The sequence below is a fragment of the Hypanus sabinus genome, chromosome 17, assembly GCF_030144855.1.
Source record: "Hypanus sabinus isolate sHypSab1 chromosome 17, sHypSab1.hap1, whole genome shotgun sequence".
Taxonomy (NCBI): domain Eukaryota; kingdom Metazoa; phylum Chordata; class Chondrichthyes; order Myliobatiformes; family Dasyatidae; genus Hypanus; species Hypanus sabinus.
Window position 1 is genome coordinate 83,764,999 of NC_082722.1, and position 21,980 is coordinate 83,786,978.

The 21,980-nt window shown below is 49.7% G+C and overlaps 2 protein-coding genes across 7 annotated transcripts in view; one reads left to right on the top strand and one right to left on the bottom strand.

Moving 5' to 3' along the window:
* The window catches only part of LOC132407086 (Fanconi anemia core complex-associated protein 24-like), a 195,941-nt gene that overhangs the window by 155,642 nt on the left and 18,319 nt on the right, over positions 1-21,980 (top strand). For 3 of the 4 annotated variants that reach the window (XR_009516373.1, XM_059993370.1, XM_059993371.1), the window contains exon 1: positions 21,086-21,219. The exons of the other annotated variant lie outside the window; for it this stretch is intronic. The gene's annotated coding sequence lies outside the window, so the exon portion shown is untranslated. Of the gene's footprint in view, positions 1-21,085; positions 21,220-21,980 lie in introns of those variants that run through there. 4 annotated transcript variants of the gene reach the window in all.
* LOC132407085 (uncharacterized) lies at positions 892-20,890 on the bottom strand. Of its 3 annotated transcripts, none has more exons than XM_059993360.1 (8): positions 20,708-20,890; positions 19,310-19,480; positions 16,797-17,005; positions 11,599-11,697; positions 10,644-10,745; positions 9,487-9,597; positions 8,726-8,855; positions 892-7,967 (listed from the first exon to the last, which is right to left on the bottom strand). In XM_059993360.1, the coding sequence occupies exons 1-8, from the start codon at positions 20,862-20,864 to the stop codon at positions 7,006-7,008; spliced, it is 1,941 nt and encodes a 646-aa protein (XP_059849343.1). In that variant the 5' UTR covers positions 20,865-20,890; the 3' UTR covers positions 892-7,005. The 3 variants fall into 3 exon arrangements, with proteins under 3 accessions (XP_059849343.1, XP_059849344.1, XP_059849345.1); XM_059993361.1 differs by lacking the exon at positions 20,708-20,890 and adding an exon at positions 19,594-20,701; XM_059993362.1 differs by lacking the exon at positions 19,310-19,480.

Consider the following 21,980-nt stretch of genomic DNA (forward strand, 5'->3'; position numbering starts at 1 on the left):
CTTAAGACCTTTGAGTTTGCCTCGCACGTTTTCCTTTGTAATAGCAATGGTATTCACTCTGCTCCCTGACACTCACACTGTTAGGGTAAAAAAAAATCATTATGGGAATCCTACAAGCCTCCAGCCAGTAGCCAAGATGTGGGATTGAGATGGCAAAGGGAGCTGGAAAAGCCATATAATGACACAATTGTAATGGGGGACTTCAATATGCAAGGGGATTGGGAAAATCAGGTTGGTGTTAGATTGCAAGAGAGGGAAGTTGTTGAATGTCTACAAGATGTTTTTTTTAGAGCAGCCTGTGTTTGAGCCTACTCGGGGAAAGGCCATCTTAAATTGGGTGATGAGTAATAACCCAGATATTAGGGAGCTTAATGTAAAGAAACCCTTGGGAAACAGTGGTCATAATACAGTTGAATTCATACTGCAATTTGAGAGGGAGAAACACAAGCCACATGTTTCAGTATCACAGTGGAATAAAGGGAGTTTCAGAGGCAGGTGGACTGGAGGAGGAACAAGCAGGGTGCATAAAGGAGAGGTAGTGGATGTCATTTACTTGGATTTTCATAAGGCATTTGATAAGATGCCACACATGAGGCTGCTTAAGATAAAATTCCAGTGCATTACAGGAAGATACTAGCATGAACAGAGGAATGGCTGACAAGTAGGAGCCAGAGAGGGGTTTTCTGCTTGGCTGCTAGTGACTGGTGGTGTTCCTCAGGTGTCAGTACAGTATTCGGACTGCTACTTTTCACATGGTTGAATTGACTAGTTCTTATCCTTCACATACATGAGGAATAAAAATCTTTGTTACATCCCCGTCTAAATGTACCATGTTCAATCACAGTAATTTATAACAAATAGAACAGTCAATGTAATATAGTATACTCAAGACAGCGTGAGTTAATCTTTATTACTTACATCCTTCACATACATGAGAAGTAAAAATTTTTGTTACATATCTGTCTAAATGTGCAATTTATAGTAATTTATAATAAATAGTATGTACAACAAGGTAGTCAATATAACAGAAACACAGTTGTGTCAACATGAATTAAGCAGTCTTATGGCCTGGTGGAAGAAGCTGTCCTGCAGCCTGTTGGTCCTGGCTTTTATACTGCGGTAATGCTTCCCGAATGGTAGCAGCTGAAATAGATTGTGGTTGGGATTCTTGGGTCCCCAGTGATCCTACAGGCCCCTTTTACAAACCGTCTTTGTAAATGTCCTGAATCATGGGAAGTTCACAACTATAGATGCGCTGGGCTGTCCACACCACTCTCTGCAGAGTCCTGCGATTGAGGGAGTTCCCATACCAATCAGTGATGGAGCCAGTCAGGATGCTCTCAATTGTGCCCCTGTAGAAAGTTCTTAGTATTTGGGGGCCCATATCAAACTTCCTCAACCGTCTGAGGTGAAAGAAATGCTCTTGTGCCTTTTTCACCACACGGCTGGTGTGTGCAGACCATGCCGAGGAACTTGAAGCTGTTTACCCTCTCGACCCCAGATCCATTGATGTCAATAGGGGTTAGCCCATCTCCATTCCTCCTGTAATCCCCAAACAGCTCCTTTCTTCTTGCGACATTGAGGGAAAGGTTTTTTTTTGATGTTATTGTGTCAGAAAGATGACTTCTTCCCTGTAGGCCACCTTGTTAGTGTTTCAGTTAAGGCCAATCAATGTAGTGTTGTTGGCAAATTAGCAGATTGGAGCTGTGGGTGGCTATATAGTCATGGGTATACAGGGAGTAAAGGAGGGGACTCAGTACACAGCCCTGAGGTGCTCCTGTATTGAGAGTCAGAGGGCTAGAGGTGAGAGAGCCCGCTCTTACAACCTGCTGACGATCTGACAGGAAGTCTAGGATCCAGCTGCACAAGGCAGGATCAAGGCTGAGGTCTCTGAGCTTCTTGTCGAGCCTGGATAGAACTATGGTGTTGAATGCTGGACTGTAGTCCAAGAACAGCATTCTCACATAAGCAACCTTCTCCAGAAGTGTAAGGACAGTATACAGAGCAGTGGCTATTGCGTCATCTGTCCATCGGTTGTGTCAGTAGGCAAATTGCAGGGGGTTCCAGACTGGGTGGTAGCAAGCTGCAGATGTAATCCTTGACCAGCCTCAAAGTATTTGCTTATTATTGAGGTGAGTGCGACAGGACGCCAGTTGTTCAGGGATGTGACCTTGGTCTTTTATGGTACAGGGACAATGGTGGATAATTGGAAGCAGGAGGACACTCTACACTGTGAGAGAGAGAGAGAGAATAAAAATATAAGTAAACACACCTGCAAGTTGTGCTGCGCACATCCTGAGTACTTGCTCTGGGATGCCATCTGGTCCCACAACCCTGCAACTGTCCACTCGTTGGAAACATCAGAGATGACCGGGTTTCCTCGGAGGCTCAGAGTTAGTGATATCGAACAGAGCATAAAAATGATTGAGCTCATCTGGGAGAGGCCACGATGTTGGCGGCACCACAACGTTTGGCTTTGAAGTCTGTGATGGTATGCAGCCCTCGCCACGAGTCATGTGCTATTCGTTGTGAATCTTGATTCAATCTTCTCCCTATGTTGTTTCACAGCCTTGATAGCTTTGCACAGATCATAGTTGCTTTTCTTGAACTCTAGTTGATCGCTAGCAATGTAAACTCAATGCCACGCTGTAAGTGCTGCTCACATGGAACTATTATCAATGATTTGGTTAGTGGAACTGATGGGCTTGTGATGAAGTTTATAGCAAACTGTGTACTGCCCCTTTACGTTACATCTCCTGAAGTGCAACATGTCACATTTGGCAGATGAAGCTCCATTGGCCTTTCCCCACCCATATCTACTCTTAGTGGCCACTTTATTGTGTACCTCCTATACCTATAAAGTGGCCAGTGAGTGTACGTTTATGGTCTTTTGCTGCTGTTACCCATCTGCTTAAGGTTTGATGTGTTGTGCATTCAGAGATGCTTTTCTGCATAGCACGTGTAATATGTCATTTGAGTTACTGTTACCTTCCTAACAATTTGAACCAATCCCACCATCCTCCTCTGACCTCTCTCATTAACAAGGAGCTTTTGCTCACAAAATTGCTGCTCACTGGATTTTTTTTTGGGTTTTTTTTGTGCACTATTCTCTAAATTCTAGAGACTTGTGTGAAAATCTCAGGAGATCACCAGTTTCCGAGATACTCAAACCATGCCACCTGACACCAAAAATCATTCCATGTCAAAGTCACTTAAATCACATTTCTTCCCCATTCTGATGTTTGGTCTGAGCAACAACTGAACCTCTTGACCATGTCTGCATGCTTTTATGCGCTGAGATGCTGTAACATGATTGGCAGATTAGATAATTCCATCAATGAGCAGATGTACCTAATAAAGTGGCTACTGAGTTATATGTTCCTTTCCACACCACCAATCTTAATAGCATCTCCAAACTTACTAATCCACCCAGCTATACTTTCATCCAGGTTATATACAGTATACATACACATCACAAACAGCCGAGGTCATAATACAGACCACCAACCAGAATAAGTCCCATCAATCATATCCTCTAACTTCTGTAGGCAAACCAAATCTGAATCAAAAAGGCCAATTTACTGTGGATCCTGTGCTTCTGAATGAGTCTCCCATGAGGGATCTTGTCAAACTTCTTACTAAAATCCATGTAGATAACATCCACAGATCTACCTTCCCTGATCACCCTCGTCACTGTGTCAAAAAAAATTAATTCAAGTTACTACATAGAACATTACACACAGGAACAGGCCATGTGGCCCACAATGTTATGCCAAACCAACTAAAAAGCAAAGCAAAAACACCCAAGCCCCTCTTACTTATATCCCTCATCTTCCTCATATCTAAAAGTCTCTTTAAATCCTCTCATGTATGTGCCTCTACCACCACACCAGGCAATGCATTCCAGGTATCCACCACTCTGAATAAAAAAAACTTACCCCTCAAATCCCCTTTGAACTCATCTCCTCTCGCCTTCAATGCATGCCCTCTGGTATTAGATGCTTCAACATGGGAAACAGATATTTTCCGTCCATTCTATCTTCTCAGTCTTATAAACCCCCATCAGATCTTCCCTCAGCTTCCACTGTTCCAGAGAAAACAATCCAAATTTATCTAGCCTCTCAACCTGCACTCTGAACCAGATAGCATCCTGGTGCACCCTCTCCAAAGCCACAACATTGTTTATATAATGGGGTGACCAGAACCGTGTGCAATACTCCAGATGTGGCCTAACTAGAGTTTTATAAAGTTGCAACATAACGTTTTGACTTTTGAACTCAAGCCTTGACTAATAAAGGCAAGCATTCCATGAGCCTTCTTACCCACCTTATCAACCTGTGTGGCCACTTTTAGGGAGCTAAGATCTTTCTGCTCAGCAACACTGCTAAGGATCTTGCCCTCAACAGTGTACTATCTCCTTGCATTTGCCCTACTGAGGTGAAACATCTCACATTTATCTGAGTTAAATTCCATCTGCCATTTCTCAGCCCATATCTGCAACTGATCTATATTGCACTGTATTCTTTGCCTGTCTTCTACACAATCCATATCTCTACCAATCTTGTTATCATCCACGAACTTACTAATGCAGCCATCTACATTTTCATACGTTACTTATATACATCACAAACCGCAGAGGTCCCAGCACAGATCTCTGTGGAACACCTCTAATTACAGACCTACAGCTCAAATAAGTCCCTTCAATTACTACCCTATTTTTCTATACATAAGTCTGTTATGAATCCAAACGGCCAATTTGCCACGGACCCCATGCATCTTAACCTTGTGGACTAGCCTCACAAGAGGGACTCCCATGCAAGTCCTGGATGGAGACTCAGGAATACCAACGCAGTCAGATATAGAAGGATTTTTCATTGCTGCTTCCATAATAATTTTGTTTTACCAGTCAGGGTTGTTATCCCTGAGCTGAACCCTTGAACTGGAGGACCTGTGGACCTACAATACTCCCAGCATTAAAATGTACCCATTTCAAACAATCCGATCCATCATACCTTTCAATACTTCCCCAACATTTACCTTCCCTTACTGATCTGGTGCTCCAGTTCCCAATACCCTGCAAAAGCTGATCTCGCCCTTGGCTAGAGCGGACACAACAATCTTGGTCAAGGCCCCAGCAATCTCATCTCACATCTTTTAATAACCCCGGTACATCCCTTCCAGCCTTAGGGATTTATCCTCCATAACGTTCTTTAAGAAACCCAACACTACTTTCCTCTTTACCTCAACATATATTAGCACATCAGCACACTCCACACAGATCTCCTGATCCTCCTCAGTAAATACTGATGCTAAGTATTAGGATTTAGCACCTCACCCACATCCTCTGCCTTCAATCACATAGAATGTGGAGTACAGATACAGATCCCCGTCTTTAGAACCTAGTGTTCTCACAACCCTTACAGCCCATGGAAATGCAAGCAGAGACTGTGGCCGTGACAAGAAGCAGCAGAGGATTGTTGCAGCATCAGAGCACCAGAATTAAAATAATTTATTGCAGGGATAGCAAAGTACATTGCAAATAAAACAAAGACTGGTTCCATTTGTGACAAATTCTGCCTCCATCACAAGACAGTACTTCAGTACTACTTGTCTTTCAGCCCAGGGAGCCTTAATAATATGGAACAAACAGACATCTTACTAAAATCTCACAGTGTACATTCCAGCACCCTCACCTCTCAGCACCAGTAGAGGCCATCTCACTATTCTCAGCCAAACCACTTTCATGGTTTAATAAAACCCTTGCTCACTGCATTTGTGTTGGAGGAGAGGTCTGGAAAGAGGCAATGCAGGGCACCTGGACAGAACAGGAAGCTAGTCCACAGCTGACCAGGTCCCGGGGGGGAGGAGGAGGATTTGAGGAGTTAATAAAACTAACACACTGTGGGGTGTGACCTTTGCAAAACATTGCAAGGAGAGGGCATCGACTAGAGCAGCAGGTTGTTCAATGACAGCACAGCCCATCTCCACGGCAGCTAACAGCTCCCCAACTCACCCATTTGTATGCCGGAACAAAACCAAACCTGAGAAGATGGGAGGCTCCCAGCAGGTTGGACGGTGTCAGTGCAGGGAGAAAGTCATTGCTTCAAGCCAGAAAATGAGGACCCAAGTGTTTGAACGGAAAGGATGAGCGAACAGAAGGACAGATTTGGCAGGGTTCCCATTACTAGAAAGATAGTTGTTCAAGATGAAAAACAAGAACACAGAGGATATGGACTCAAGGGTCTTCAACAGAATCCCCAATTTCCTCACTGCACAGACAAGTTCCCTGAAGTTATGTTGGGTGGCCTGGGAGCTGTGTAGGAAGCAGAGGGTAGAATAGGAGGGTGGCAGAGATTTCATGTGACCTTGTGTATTTGAATTAGCCAGGTCAGTATTGAGCTTCAAGCTTCTGTTGAGAGAGTCTGGCTGCTGCAATCCTTTGAGAGAGTTTCTTCACATCCCACCTAACTAACAGCATCACGTCATCTCCAAAGGTACACACCCGTGCCACAGACAGACCGCTCACTTCCTTGCAAAAATCACAAAACAATTCATTCTTTGACTGATATTTTGGAATGCAGGGTACAACTGTGCAGAATATGGATGATCCCAGTGAAACAATGACAGTAGGACAGGTCACCACCGAGAGGGTGTTGTGAATTATAGTTGCCTGCCGCAACCATCCCTGTGTAGATGAGATTAGCCAAGGGGAGACTGAGGTACCTCATGAATGTCCTGGATAAAGTAAACAGCAGGAGTCTCCGGAAGCTGCAAGTTGGACAGTGGACAGAACCTCCACCAATTCTTGGATGAGCACTGAGTAGCTGAAAGGACCAGGAAGTGGGGAAGTAAGGAAGGCAATATCCATCTTGGCCAGACGGGCAGAAAGTGGCCTCCTTCACAACTCTACAGGCTCAGTTCACCTAGATGTGTCTGCAGTCAAACACTAGGAGCCCTCGGTTCCTGCTAACACTGCATGCATTCAGAGCTCAGCACGTCTAGGAGTCAGATAATTCCGTTGGGCTTGTATGCTATGAACTGTCCCATCTCATTCCTGGCAGGGTAGGTAACCCAGTGGCCAGAGGGAGTCAGCTGGCTACAGAAGGGGAAATACTCGTCGTCACTGGTGTCAGACAGTGAAGACTCCTCACTGGATGAGAGCAGCCTCTCGTCCGGGCTGCCCTGAGCCATTGCCATCCGTTTGCTCACAGTCCAGCTGGCACTATCTGCCTGGCACTGCCGGGGCCTCTTTCGCAGGTTCCAGTGCCAGGGAGGGGTGGGGGCTACCTCGCCCAGCTGATGGTGGTTCCCACTGACCACGGGACGCTCTCGCTGTCGCCAGTGGCTCCCGGCGGCTGCGGGCTGCCCCTTCTGCCCAGAGCTCAGTCGGAAGAGCAGAACCCTGGGCTGGAACTGTGAACACTGCAGGAGCCTGCCCTGGACCTCTGGTGAGAGGGGAGCTGTGGCCAGCAACTCGATTTCCAGCCCCTGGTTTGGTGATCGTGGACACTGGTGGGTCCGTTCTGTGGTTCCTGCTTCGGCACCACTGTCCTGGGGCAGAGGGCAGGCTGTGGCTGGGCACTCTCTTTGCTGAGACTGCAGGGGATCAGGGGGGGACTGGGTCAACGAGGGGAACACACCCACCTCCTCGTCAGACAACTGGTCAAAGTGTAAGGCAGAAAAGACAATGGGCTGCAGTCTTCTGCCACAGTTCTCTCCGCCACCATCTCTCTCCATCAATCCCCTGCTGAATAGATGCCCTGTAGGAGAGGGTTTTGTGGATGCCTCAGACACTGTCTGCTCCTCCTCCGATGCCTGCTCCCTCGATGACACACTGTCTTCGCCCTCCTGAGTGTTTGCTGTCACTGGCTCTGTGCCAGGATGGTGTCCACATCTCAGCCCACACTCTTCCCCGGTGCTGCTTCCAGAGGCTCCTGATGCCAAATCACCACTGTCCTGACCGCCATCTATGAAAGAACGCAGACACCTTAGTGCACAGGTGAGGCAGAGGTCCTCACCCCCACAGGGGAATCGATAACCCCACAGGCTACCCACTGACCATTCCACTGTCAACTAACAAGTCTTGCTGCCCCAATCAACCCCAACCATCACCACCCTGCATCCTCTCCCACAGCCCACAAGTACATTGCGGGCCGCTGGAGGATGCAAGGAGAGAGGAAGGGCTGAAGACCCTGATATTGCCTGTCCCTTCCACCCTCTGCACTTGTCTCCCCAGTCAGTCAACCCGGGCATGAGCGAGTTCCTTCCAAAGACATTTCAGACAGCCTGTATGGGGCATCTTGGTCAACACAGATGAGCTGCGCTGTAAGAGCCTGTTTCCGTGCTTTTGGACTCTGTGATCATTTATTTACCTTCTGCCCCCCCCCCAACAGCTCTCCCCCATCATAACCCCTTTCAGCAAACTCTGCATTACCTGGCTCTCTGAGCAAATGGGAACTCCTGTGTTGTTGCCTCATCCCCAAGGTTGATCTCCATAAGGACACTCACTGAACAGCAATGTCTGCAGCTTCTCATGTTTTCAGCACCAACCCACAGCACTCAGGGAGGGGGGAGAGGGGCAGAGCTGATGGGACAGGGGTCACACACGCACAAAGCCATCTGTGGTGCTTCAGGTTGCCAGCCCAAGTGAGATTTACTTTCCCTCAATGGCAGCCCCTTGGCTGGCAGTTGTGATCAGCTTGGACAATGCCTCTGTTCCACTCACCGCTCTTCTCCCAGATCCATGGCTGCTGCAGGAGAACGTCCGGAATGGATGCACCAGGATCAGTAAGCAGACACACGAGAGACTGCTCCCGCGGGGAAAGGCTGCCTCGGTCCACACACGAGGCAAGGAGCTAGAGAAAAAAGATTAGCTTTACTTCTCACATGTACCTCAAAACACAGTGAAATGTGTCATTTCCATCAACAAGCAGTACAGTCCGAGGAAGTGCCAGGAGCCCGCAACTCCCCAACCCTAACCCGTACATCTTCAGAATGAGGGAGAATCATGGGGAGAACGTACAAACTCCTTACAGCCGTGAAAATGAATCCTAAGTGTTGGCTCTGTAAAGGGTTATGCTAGCCGCCAAGCTATCCTGCCAAGAAGGCAATGAGGAGAAGAGGGGAGAGGTTGAACCACAGCCCAGAGGATAGGGGAGAAGGGGGGTGGAGGGGGTCAATGATACAGTTGGGCGGGATTGTGAACAGCTCCAACTCTCCAAGTGAAGAGAAACTGAAGCTGGAGCCTTGAGCCATGTCACTATGTGAAGTTCCAGGCAACAGGACACAGGATGCAATGGCAGGGGTTAGGTATGGGGCTAGTTCTGTGTGACTGGATCCAGTGCAATCTAACTCCACGTCCCTACCCCAATCAGTGTGTGTGATCCACACCAGACTTTCTCCTGTCCCTAACCATATGGGCAATAGACCTCCCAGCTCCAGGGCGTACGCGTGGTGAATGCAGGATGAAGTGGGTGGGGGTGATACCTGATCGAGCCGGGGAGGCAGCAGGGCATTCTCAAGCCTCTCCAAGAACTCCCTCAGCAGGTTCTGAGCCGCCACCATGAACGAGGTGCCGTACGCATCCTCCAGCTCATCCTTGGGCAGAAAAACAACACAATCAGATCCTCCTCAACTGCAGGAGAACAGACGCCGATCTCTTTATCCCCACTCCTTGACCTGACCCCGCACTCCTCGACCCCCCTCTCCCTGACCTGACCCCAACTCCCCGATCAATTCCCCGATCTTCAACCCGACCCCCACTCCTCGACTCCCATTCGTCAACCCAATCCCCCCTCTCCTCGACCCGACCCCTCACACCCTGACCCCACCCCCCACTCACCTTATCTGCAGGGGTAGGATACAAGAACACAGCTCTCCAACATAGACACAAAGAGTCCTACCAACTGAAATGCACACCCTGGCAGAGCATTCGCCCCCACTGTGGAGGTAGATTACCCAACAATTCCCCCCACCAGCCTCTCACACAGGAACTGTGGTGTCCAGCTGTGCTAATGTCCCTGGTATCCAGGCAGACTGGACCATGGGAACTGTAGTGTCCACCTGTGCTAAGATTTTTGCTTTATATGACCAGACCACACCACAGATGTTACTGACTCCCCAGGGTAAAGGGTACTTGGAGAATTGTGCTTAGTTCTGGTTATAGGGAGGATGTGGAAGCTTTAGAGAGGATGCAGATGAGATTTACCAGGATGTTGCTTAGACTGGAGAGCATGTTGATGGGAAAGGGCTTTTTCTATTTGGAGTGAAGGAGGTTGAGCAGTGACAGAGGCGAATAATACAAGAGGCAGAGATAGCGTGGGCAGCCAGTGCCTTTTTCCCCAGGGCCAAAATGGCTAATGTGAAAGGAATTGATTTTGAGAAGATTAGAGGAACATTTTCGAGGGGTTGTCATGGTTAGTGTAATGCACTATCAGGGGTGGTGGTAGACGCAGATACATTAGGAACATTTAAGAGAACCTTAGATGAGCACATGGATGATAGAAAATGGAGGGAAGAAGTGTTAGAGGGTCAGCACAACATTGTGGGCTGAAAGGCCTGTACTGTGCTGGTCTATGTTTCTAGGTACAGGGCAAGTACTGGTGAACTGGATCCTTACCCACCGCCTCGTCTCCAACACCTACCCGCAGGAACCACTCCTGGAAATCCCTGTCTCGGATCAACAGCAGGACCAGTTTCCGGAACTGCAACCGACACTGTCGCTCCTTCTGAATGTCACTTGTGCTCTGTCGATGAACCAGACAGAGGGTTACATCCCCACCCCTGTCCCTGAGCCTGGATCTCTAAAACCCTCCATGGACTCATCCCACCCGTACCAATTCCCAATGGATCTGCTACCAAGGACTTACCCCACCCCCACAGCAGCTGTTCCCCTTGATTAGCACCCACAGACAGCCACCCAGCACCCATTCCCCATGGGTCTGCATCTACAGACAACCCCAGCACCCGTCCATAGAAACATAAAAAACCTACAGCACAATACAGGCCCTTTGGCCCACAAAGCTCTGCCAAACGTGTTCCTACCTTAGAAATTACCTAGGGTTACCATTAGTCCTCTACTTTTCTAAGTTCCACGTATCCATCCAGGAGTCTCTTAAAAGACCTTATCGTTTTCGTCTCCACCACCATCGCCAGCAGGCCATTCCACACACTCACCACTCTCTGCATAAAAAACGTAACCCTGACATTTCCTCTGTACCTACTTCCAAGCACATTAAACCTATGCCCTCTCGTGCTAGCCATTTCAACCCTGGGAAAAAGCCTCTGACTATCCACACAATCAATCTTGCTCATCACCTTATACAGCTCTATCAGGTCACCTCTCAGGAGAAAAGGTTACATTCACTCAGCAAAGTTCCCCCACAGACTCCCCCCCCCCCCCCCAGCACCTGTTCCTACGGATCTGCACCCGCAGACTGCTCCCTGTACCCGTTCCCCACAGATGTGTACGCACCATCTCCACCCCCCACCCCCAGTGTCTGCGAGATCTGGGAGAGAGCCGAGAACACCATTCCGGGGGAAGCCAGGTGCCGGCTGCTTCCCGCTGATTGCAGCATCAGTGGCTGCTCAAACACTTACCGCTCTGGGGTCAGCTGGGAGCAGCTCGGGGAAGAATTTGTCCAGCGTTTGCAGGATGTCCAATAAGCTCCTTTGCTTTACAAACATCTCCATCACCATCTGTACAGAGACAGGAATTCAGAGAAAAGAGCCATTGGCATAATCTGGAAACACTCCAAATTTACAGTCATCAGCTCCTGGTGCAAGACACAGCAGTAAAGGACTGACATCCATCACTGAGTGCCCCCGTCATCCAGTACATGTCCACTTCTCATTGTTATCGCTGGGGAGGAGCCACAGGAGTCTGTGCCAGTGATCCAGGTTCAATTCCAATGTCAGTCAGTGTAATGCTTCACTGTGCCAGTGATCCAGGTTCGATTCCAATATCAGTCACTGTAACATAGAACAATACAGCGCAGTACAGGCCCTTTGGCCCACAATGTTGTGCCGACCCTTAAACCCTGCATCCCATATAACCTTCCACCTTAAATTCCTCCATATACCTGTCTAATAGTCTCTTAAATTTCTCTAGTGTATCTGCCTCCACCACTGACTCAGGCAGTGCATTCCACGCACCAACCACTCTCTGAGTAAAAAACATTCCTCTAATATCCCCCTTGAACTTCCCTCCCCTTACCTTAAAGCCATGTCCTCTTGTACTGAGCAGTGGTGTCCTGGGGAAGAGGCACTGGCTGTCCACTCTGTCTATTCCTCTTAATATCTTGTATATCTCTATCATGTCTCCTCTCATCCTCCTTCTCTCCAAAGAGAAAAGCCCTAGCTCCCTTAATCTCTGATCATAATCCATACTCTCTAAACCAGGCAGCATCCTGGTAAATCTCCTCTGTACCCTTTCCAATGCTTCCACATCCTTCCTATAGTGAGGTGACCAGAACTGGACACAATACTCCAAGTGTGTCCTAACCAGAGTTTTATAGAGCTGAGTCATTACCTCGCGACTCTTAAACTCTATCCCTCGACTTATGAAAGCTAACACCCCATAAGCCTTCTTAACTACCCTATCTACCTGTGAGGCAACTTTCAGGGATCTGTGGACATGTACCCCCAGATCCCTCCGCTCCTCCACACTACCAAGTATCCTGCCATTTACTTTGTACTCTGCCTTGGAGTTTGTCCTTCCAAAGTGTACCACCTCACACTTATCCGGGATGAACTCCATCTGCTACTTCTCAGCCCACTTCTGCATCCTATCAATGTCTCTCTGCAATCTTCGACAATCCTCTACACTACCTACACCACCACCAACCTTTGTGTCGTCTGCAAACTTGCCAACCCACCCTTCTACCCCCACATCCAGGTTGTTAATAGAAATCACAAAAAGTAGAGGTTCCAGAACAGATCCTTGTGGGACACCACTAGTCACAACCCTCCAATCCGAATGTACTCCCTCCACCACGACCCTCTGTTTTCCGCAGGCAAGCCAATTCTGAATCCACCTGGCCAAACTTCCCTGGATCCCATGCCTTCTGACTTTCTGAATAAGCCTACTGTGTGGTACCTTGACAAATGCCTTACTAAAATCCATGTAGATCACATCCACTGCACTACCCTCATCTACATGCCTGGTCACCTCCTCAAAGAACTCTATCAGGCTTGTTAGGCACAAAGCCATGCTGACTGTCCCTGATCAGACCATGATTCTCTAAATGCCCATAGATTCTATCTCTAAGAATCTTTTCCAACAGCTTTCCCTCTACAGACGTAAGGCTCACTGGTCTATAATTACCCGGACTATCTCTATTACCTTTTTTGAACAAGGGGATAACATTCGCCTCCCTCCAATCCTCCAGTACCATTCCCATGGACATAAAGATCCTAAAGAGAGGCTCAGCAATCTCTTCCCTTGCCTCGTGGAGCAGCCTGGGGAATATTTCGTCAGCCCCCGGGGACTTATCTGTCCTAATGTATTTTAACAACCCCAACACCTCTCCTCCCTTATTATCAACATGCTCCAGAACATCAACCTCACTCATATTGTCCTCACCATCATCAAGTTCCTTCTCATCGGTGAATACCGAAGAGAAGTATTCATTGAGGATATCGCTCACTTCCTCAGCCTCCAGGTACATCTTCCCACTGTCACGTACCCCGTGACGGATTAAAGAACCAGCAGAAATGGAAAACACATTGGAGTCTGATATTGCTATAGACTAATAGTGTTTATTAGTGGCTACGCAATACAGTACTATAAAGGTAGATATATTACACAGGTTAGCAATGATAAATATGTACATGTGTGGAAATAGGAACAAAACTAGGCTCTTTCAAACCTAGGGGTGGATGGGTACAGTCTTACAATGATGAAGAGAGTTCAGTTCTGTTCGAGGTGGTCAGTTGAGTAACGTTGGAGAGAGAGAGAGGTGACGTGAGCCGATGCCGTCGATCTTCCCGTTGTCTTCCGAAATCCTGTTGTCGACACTAACTATGACCATAACACGTGTGACCATTCTTCAATGATGGAATTATCACCCAGGCAAGGATGGACAAATAATTCCCCACTGGTCACACTTTTTCACACTGTTAGTGCCACTGATCGATTTCCCCGAATCGATCCTCCAGAAACCCTACCTTCCTGTGGGTGCATCAAAGCTCGTTCAGTGTCCGACACTGTGTGTCTGTCTGTGTAACAGTGGACCTGGTATTTATCCCCATGTGTTGGACACCAGCTGTCCATCAACCTGCTCCGCCCTCCTCTCTCTGTAAGAACTTTACAAGCAGGCAAGTGTCCTTGTGGAAAGGTAAACAACTTGTAGAGAAACCATAACATCAATCTTTCAAGCTGTCTCTGTCTCTCTCTCTCTCACTGCGTTGGACGCCTCCCTCTCTCTTTTAATAACAGGGTCTCTGCGTTGGACACCTCCCTCTCTCTCTTTGTAACAGCTCAAACAGTGTCCAAAAGTCAGTCTCATTCTCCCGACATTTTAAAGTGATTGCCAACAGAAAATATGAACCCTAGAGGTTTCTATGTTTCTAAATCATTGACAATGTGAAAAGCAGCGGTACCAACACTGACCCCTGAGGAACAGCACCAGTCACTGGCAGCCAACCAGAGAAGGCCCCTTATATTTTTACTCACTGCTGGTCAGCCATTCTTCTATCCATACTAGTATCTTTCCTCTAATGATCATGGTCTCAACGATGCATTTTTATCCAAAACATTTACATAAAATGAACGGAGGTCCCAACACTGACCCCTGGAGAATCCCACTAGTCACAGACCTCCAGTAAGAGAACCTACCTTCAACCGTCACCCTCTGTTTCCTATTCGAATCTCATAAGACATAGGAGCAGAATTAGTCCATTCGGCCCATCCAAGACTGTTCCTCCAATCTATCACAGCTGTTCCCTGATCCCACTCAACCCCATACACCATATTGCCATATCCTTTGATCTCCTGACCAATCAGGAAACTATCAACTTCTGCTTCAAATAAACCAATAATGGTGCCAGGAGAATAGTGACATGTGCAGACTGTCCCACATTCTTCCGGCTGTGTTGGTCATTGACACAAATGGCACATTTTACCGTAGGTTTTGATGTACGTGACAAATAAAACACATATTTACAACCATTTCAATGATCCATCAATCAGACAACTCCCCAGCATTCCGCTCGTCTGTCACCCCTCCACATCCTCTCCCCAGACTCCAGCTGCTGTCTAACTTGATTTCTCACCTCCCTGCTGGAGGCTCTCATTCTGAGATATTAACCCAGTCCCTCGCTTCAGAGACCCTGCCCAACCAGCTCAGCATTTATCTTCACTTCAGCACGTCTTTATCATCACCTTTTGTCCCCATTTCGGGCAGATGGGGTGCATCAGCCGTGGTTGGCTGCTCACCTAGAATGAAACCTCTGATCTCAAACCTCCACTGCCTTGTGGTTATACCCACTCATGGGGAAGGCTCTGGGAGTAATCCCCAAGGGAAAGATCTGGAGCTGGACTCCCTATGTTGAGTCCAACACTGACTAGCAAATCCTGCTACGCTACTGGTGCCAAACTCTATCGGTCTTTGCCATTCCTTTCGATTCATCAGCTGCACAGAAAGGGAGAGTCTGCTGCATGGGCAACAGCTTTCTCTCCACATTGTACAGCCCTGCCTTGCATATCGAGTGAACAGCTGGGGGCTTAACATCCATGGTTGACCCCGACCAACAGAATGATGCCAGAATCATCATTTTTTTATTTTAATTTACAAAACCCTCAGCTATTCACTCAGTTCCACGTTAATCTTCATTAGATAAAGTTAAAGTCCTCGTCTGCTAAATCAACTACTCTTGCTCAACGGGTGATTCTCACACGCAATCATGCAGTATGGTGGTGTAGTGTTTAGTCTTATGCTTCACAGTGCCAGTGTGCAGGGTTCAATTCCCATCGTGGTCTGTAAGGAGTTTGTAAATTCTCCCCATGAATGCATGTGTTTGCTCTGGGTGTTACGGTTTCTTCCAGTAACGATGTACAGGTTAGGGTTAGTGAGCTGTGGACACACTATGTGGATACTGGAAGCACTGAGGTACTTGCAAGTTGTCCTCAGCACATCCTCAGACTGTGAGGGTCATTAATGCAACTTTCAGTGTACCTGTGACAAACAAAGTTCATCTGCAGACCTTTAATCTTTAACCACTTTGCCACTGTACCTGTATTACTGAGAGTTACAGCTACTGAGAAACGACCTACCAGCAGCAGGGAGAAGCTTTCTCAGTCTCTACGAGCGAACCCAGCATTCACCCCCAGTGCTGTCAGCTGCGCACACTGTGCTGTCTGTACAATACATCAGGCCATTCAGCCCATCAAATCTGCTCCGCCATTCCATCATGGCTGATTTATTATCTCTCTCAACCCCATTCTCCCTTAACTTCTGACACCCTTTCTAATCAAGAACCCATCAACCTCTGCTTTAAAATATACTCAATAACGGCCTTCTGTCAATGGCATTGAATTCCACAGATTTACCACTCTCTGGCTAAAGAAATTCCTCATCTCCCTTCTAAATGGATGTTCCTCTGTTCTGAAGCTGTGTCCTCTGGTCCTAGTGTCTCCCACTATAAGAAACAGTCTCTCCACACCCACTCTTCTGAGGCCTTTCAATATCTAGTAGATTTTAATTAGATCTCCTCCCCCCCATCCAGTGAGCACAGGTCCTCTACCTTGGCTTTGAACACACCACTGACCCGAGCACACTGGGCTGTTTGTCCAATACCTTGGCTTTGAAAGCGATGCAGAGCTTGAGGTAGTGACGATAACTGATGAGGTATGAAGCCTGTTGCCAGACGATGTTCACAAAGTCCACCACCCTCCCGTAGTGTTCTGTACAGCGTCTTGTGACAGTGCTCCACAATGCAGCGCAGGCGATTCGAAGTGACAGAGGTCCACTCTCAGTGAGGCTGGCATCCCACCCCCGCAGACAAACTGCAGGAGAAATCACACAGGACTCTGGGTTAGTGAGTGCACCACTCCAACCTCAGCTCAGTGCTAGATAACACAACAGGCTAATGACATGTCGGTTCTCTCAGCCTTTCCACAGTTTGTGTGGATTGCTAATAATGTGAGGTTGGACAAACTTGGGCTGTTTTCTGTGGAGCAGTGGAGGGTGAGGGGAGACCTGAGAGAGGTTTATAAGATTATGAGAAGCACAGACAGTATCTTTTACCCAGGGTTCAAATGTCTAATACATGCATTAAGATGAGGGGGTAATTTCAAAGGAGGTGCGAAGGTCAAGATTTATTTTATAAATGTAAAGAGTGTTGGGCGCTTGGAACACACAGCCTGCGGTGGTGGTGGAGGTAGAAATATTACAGACTTCTAAGAGATGTTTAGGTGGGCACATGATTGAGGAAAATGGAAGTATATGGACATTGCGTAGGCAGATTTGTTTAGTTAGGCATTTGATTACTAATTTAATTGGTTTGGCAAAACATTGGGGGCTGAAGTTTCTGTTCCTGTGCTGTTCTATGATCCAATATCTGTTCCTCGCTGACAATCAAAACCATCACCAAGCTTCAGTACCTGGGCCCCTGTACTTCCCTTTGCACCTAGATCCTCGACTTCCTCATCAAGAGACCACAGTCAATGTGGGTCAGAAATAACACCTTATCCTCACTGACAATCAACATCTGCACACCTCAGGGATGCATGTACCCATGACTGTGAGGCTAGACACAGCTCAAACACCATCTGTAAATATACCAATGACAGAACTGTTGTTGACAGAATTTCAGATGGTGACGATAAAGTTCACAGAAGTGAGATTGGTTGGTTAAGTGATGACACAACAAAATCTTACACTCATCTTACTTCAGCAAGGCCAAGGAATTAATTGTGGACTTCAAGAAGTCCTCATTGAGGGGTCAGCAGTGGAAAGGGTGAGCAGCTTCAAGTTTCTGAAGATCTCAGCTTCAGATATGTGAACACGTGAACTATAGATATAGTTCACACAAAGTTCACTGCAGATGCTGTGGTCAAATCAACACATATAAATAAGCTGGATGAACTCAGCAGGTCGGGCAGCATCTGTTGAAATGAGCAGTCAACGTTTCGGGCCAAGACCCTTCGTCAGGACTGAAGGAGGAGGAGGCAGGGGCCCCATAAAGAAGGTGGGGGAGGGTAGAAAACCAATCAGAGGAAAGATCAAGGGGTGGGGGAAGAGAAGCAGGGAGGGGATAGGCAGGAGAGGTGAAGAAGGAATGTAAGGGGAAAGCACTATGGGTAATAGAAGAAGGCAGAATCATGAGAGAGGTGATAGGCAGCTAGAAGAGGAGACAGAGCGAAAGTGAGATGGGGGAAGGGAGAGGGAGGGAATTACCAGAAGTTGGAGAATTCAATGTTCATACCAAGGGGCTGGAGACTACCCGGATGGTATATGAGGTGTTGCTCCTCCAACCTGAGTTTGGCCTCATCATGGCAGTAGAGGAGGCCATGTTTGGACATATCCAAATGGGAATGTGAAGCAGAGTTGAAGTGGGTGGCAACCGGGAGATCCTGTCTGTTGTGACGGATGGAGCGTAGGTACTCGACGAAGCGGTCCCCCAATCTGCGTCAGGTCTCACCGATGTAGAGGAGGCTGCACTGGGAGCACCGAATGCAATAGATTACCCCAACAGACTCTCAAGTGAAGTGTTGCCTCACCTGGAAGGACTGTTTGGGGCCCTGAATGGTGGTAAGAGAGGAGGTGTAGGGACAGGTGTAGCATTTGCGTTTGTAGGGATAAGTACCAGGTGGGAGTTCTGTGGGGAGGGACATGTGGACCAGGCAGTCGCGAAGGGAATGATTCCTGTGAAAAGCAGAGAGGGGTTGAGAGGGAAAGATGTCCTTAGTGGTGGGGTCCTGTTGAAGGTGGTGGAAGTTGCTGGATCTGGAGGCTGGTGGGGTGATAGGATATAGTTCATTGTCCATTCAGAAACCAGATAGAGGTGGGGAAGAACCATCCATGAAAGGCTGAGTGTGGAGGCTGGAAAATTCTGACAGCATTCTCCACACTCAAGGGACAGGTATTCTCTTACAACCGAACACCTGCACTTGGGAGCTCTACACAGTCAGTGAACAGACAGCACACCTGGGCCCATGCACATAAAGGTATCTACACCTTTGATCTGTAGAAAGGAGGGAAAAAACCCCCACCCCCAACAGCCACCGCACCTGAAATACCCCCTGCCCCAACTGCCTCTGCACTCACCCCCTCAGCCCAGCTCACCACAACCCCGTGACCGTCCTCACCCCGCGTCAGCGGCTCCAGGCGGTGCCGGCAGCTGTACTCCAGCACCAGGCTGCGGAGCCGAGCCCCACCGGGCCGGCGGGCGTCCCGGGTCGTCTCCATGGGCCCGACCTGTCCCGACATGCCGGCAACGACCGCCCGCCTCCACCCCACCAGCCAATCAGCGCTGCAGCCTGCCATCAAACCACCAATCACAGGCGTGTCAGCATCAGAGCCACTTGATTGGCTACTACTTCATTTAAATCCAAATTTACCTCCCGGCCTCGGCATCTCCAACGGGAGTTACCCCGCGGGGATCGCTCCCTCCGCGACTGCCCCGTGCATTCGTCCCTCCCGGCCTCGGCATCTCCAACGGGAGTTACCCCGCGGGGATCGCTCCCTCCGCGACTGCCCCGTGCATTCGTCCCTCCCGGCCTCGGCATCTCCAACGGGAGTTACCCCGCGGGGATCGCTCCCTCCGCGACTGCCCCGTGCATTCGTCCCTCCCGGCCTCGGCATCTCCAACGGGAGTTACCCCGCGGGGATCGCTCCCTCCGCGACTGCCCCGTGCATTCGTCCCTCCCGGCCTCGGCATCTCCAACGGGAGTTACCCCGCGGGGATCGCTCCCTCCGCGACTGCCCCGTGCATTCGTCCCTCCCGGCCTCGGCATCTCCAACGGGAATTACCCCGCGGGGATCGCTCCCTCCGCGACTGCCCCGTGCATTCGTCCCTCCCGGCCTCGGCATCTCCAACGGGAGTTACCCCGCGGGGATCGCTCCCTCCGCGACTGCCCCGTGCATTCGTCCCTCCCGGCCTCGGCATCTCCAACGGGAATTACCCCGCGGGGATCGCTCCCTCCGCGACTGCCCCGTGCATTCGTCCCTCCCGGCCTCGGCATCTCCAACGGGAGTTACCCCGCGGGGATCGCTCCCTCCGCGACTGCCCCGTGCATTCGTCCCTCCCGGCCTCGGCATCTCCAACGGGAGTTACCCCGCGGGGATCGCTCCCTCCGCGACTGCCCCGTGCATTCGTCCCTCCCGGCCTCGGCATCTCCAACGGGAGTTACCCCGCGGGGATCGCTCCCTCCGCGACTGCCCCGTGCATTCGTCCCTCCCGGCCTCGGCATCTCCAACGGGAGTTACCCCGCGGGGATCGCTCCCTCCGCGACTGCCCCGTGCATTCGTCCCTCCCGGCCTCGGCATCTCCAACGGGAATTACCCCGCGGGGATCGCTCCCTCCGCGACTGCCCCGTGCATTCGTCCCTCCCGGCCTCGGCATCTCCAACGGGAGTTACCCCGCGGGGATCGCTCCCTCCGCGACTGCCCCGTGCATTCGTCCCTCCCGGCACTCATCTTTGCAAGCGGAACAAGCACTGCACCTCCTCCCTCACTACCATCCAGGGCCCTAAACGACACTTCACCTGTGGGGTCATTACTGTGTTCGGTGAGACCCGGCGCAGACTGCGAGACACAAAATGTCCTGCACTGAGTGTGTGTTGCAGATTTTCTCTTGTTTCTGATATTGCCCCTTCTGCATTTCCCATCCCCTTTCACTTTATCTCCGTCCTTGCCGCCCATCACCTCCCTCTGCTGCTCCTCCGCCTTTTCTTTCTCCCATGGCTTTGCTTTTCAACTTCATCCCTCCCCCTCCAGGTTTCTCTCGCTCCTCCCCCACATTTTAAATCTTTCCCTCTCCGCCCTGCTGGAGGGTCTCGGCCGGAAAAGCCGACTCTACTCCGCTGGCCTGCTGGCTTCCTCCAACCTTCCCTGCATTTCCAGTCCGTTGTTCAGACTGAAAACTGATTGGTTACGCTGTGTACAGGAACAGAGACTATTGCTTATTATGTCCATCAATCACCATAACTCGAGCCGCTATTGGTGAGAATGGGAGGAACTGTTGCGGATCAGACTGAAGGCGGGAAGTCGGACTGAGGTGAGTCTCTGCTTTTGCCTCGGAGCACTGGCATCCTCCCTCAACTCCCCACTCCCTTCATCTTCACAACCCAGACCCTCAGCCTTCCTCCCCCCCTACACACTTTCTCCCCTTCACCTGTCAGTCCAGACCCCCCCACACACCCTCCCTTCATCTCTGTCCAGACCCCCCACACACACCCTCCCTTCATCTTCACAACCCAGACCCTCAGCCTTCCTCCCCCCCTACACACTTTCTCCCCTTCACCTGTCAGTCCAGACCCCCCCACACACCCTCCCTTCATCTCTGTCCAGACCCCCCACACACACCCTCCCTTCATCTTCACAACCCAGACCCTCAGCCTTCCTCCCCCCCACACACTTTCTCCCCTTCACCTGTCAGTCCAGACCCCCCCACACACCCTCCCTTCATCTCTGTCCAGACCCCCCACACACACCCTCCCTTCATCTTCACAACCCAGACCCTCAGCCTTCCTCCCCCCCACACACTCTCTCCCCTTCACCTGTCAGTCCAGACCCCCCCACACACCCTCCCTTCATCTCTGTCCAGACCCCCCCCACACACCCTCCCTTCATCTCTCACAATCCAGACCCCCACACACACCCTCCCTTCATCTTTCAGTCCAGACCCCCCCACACACCCTCCCTTCATCTCTCACAATCCAGACCCCCCACACACACCCTCCCTTCATCTCTCACAATCCAGACCCCCAACACACACCCTCCCTTCATCTCTGTCCAGAACCCCCCACACACCCTCCC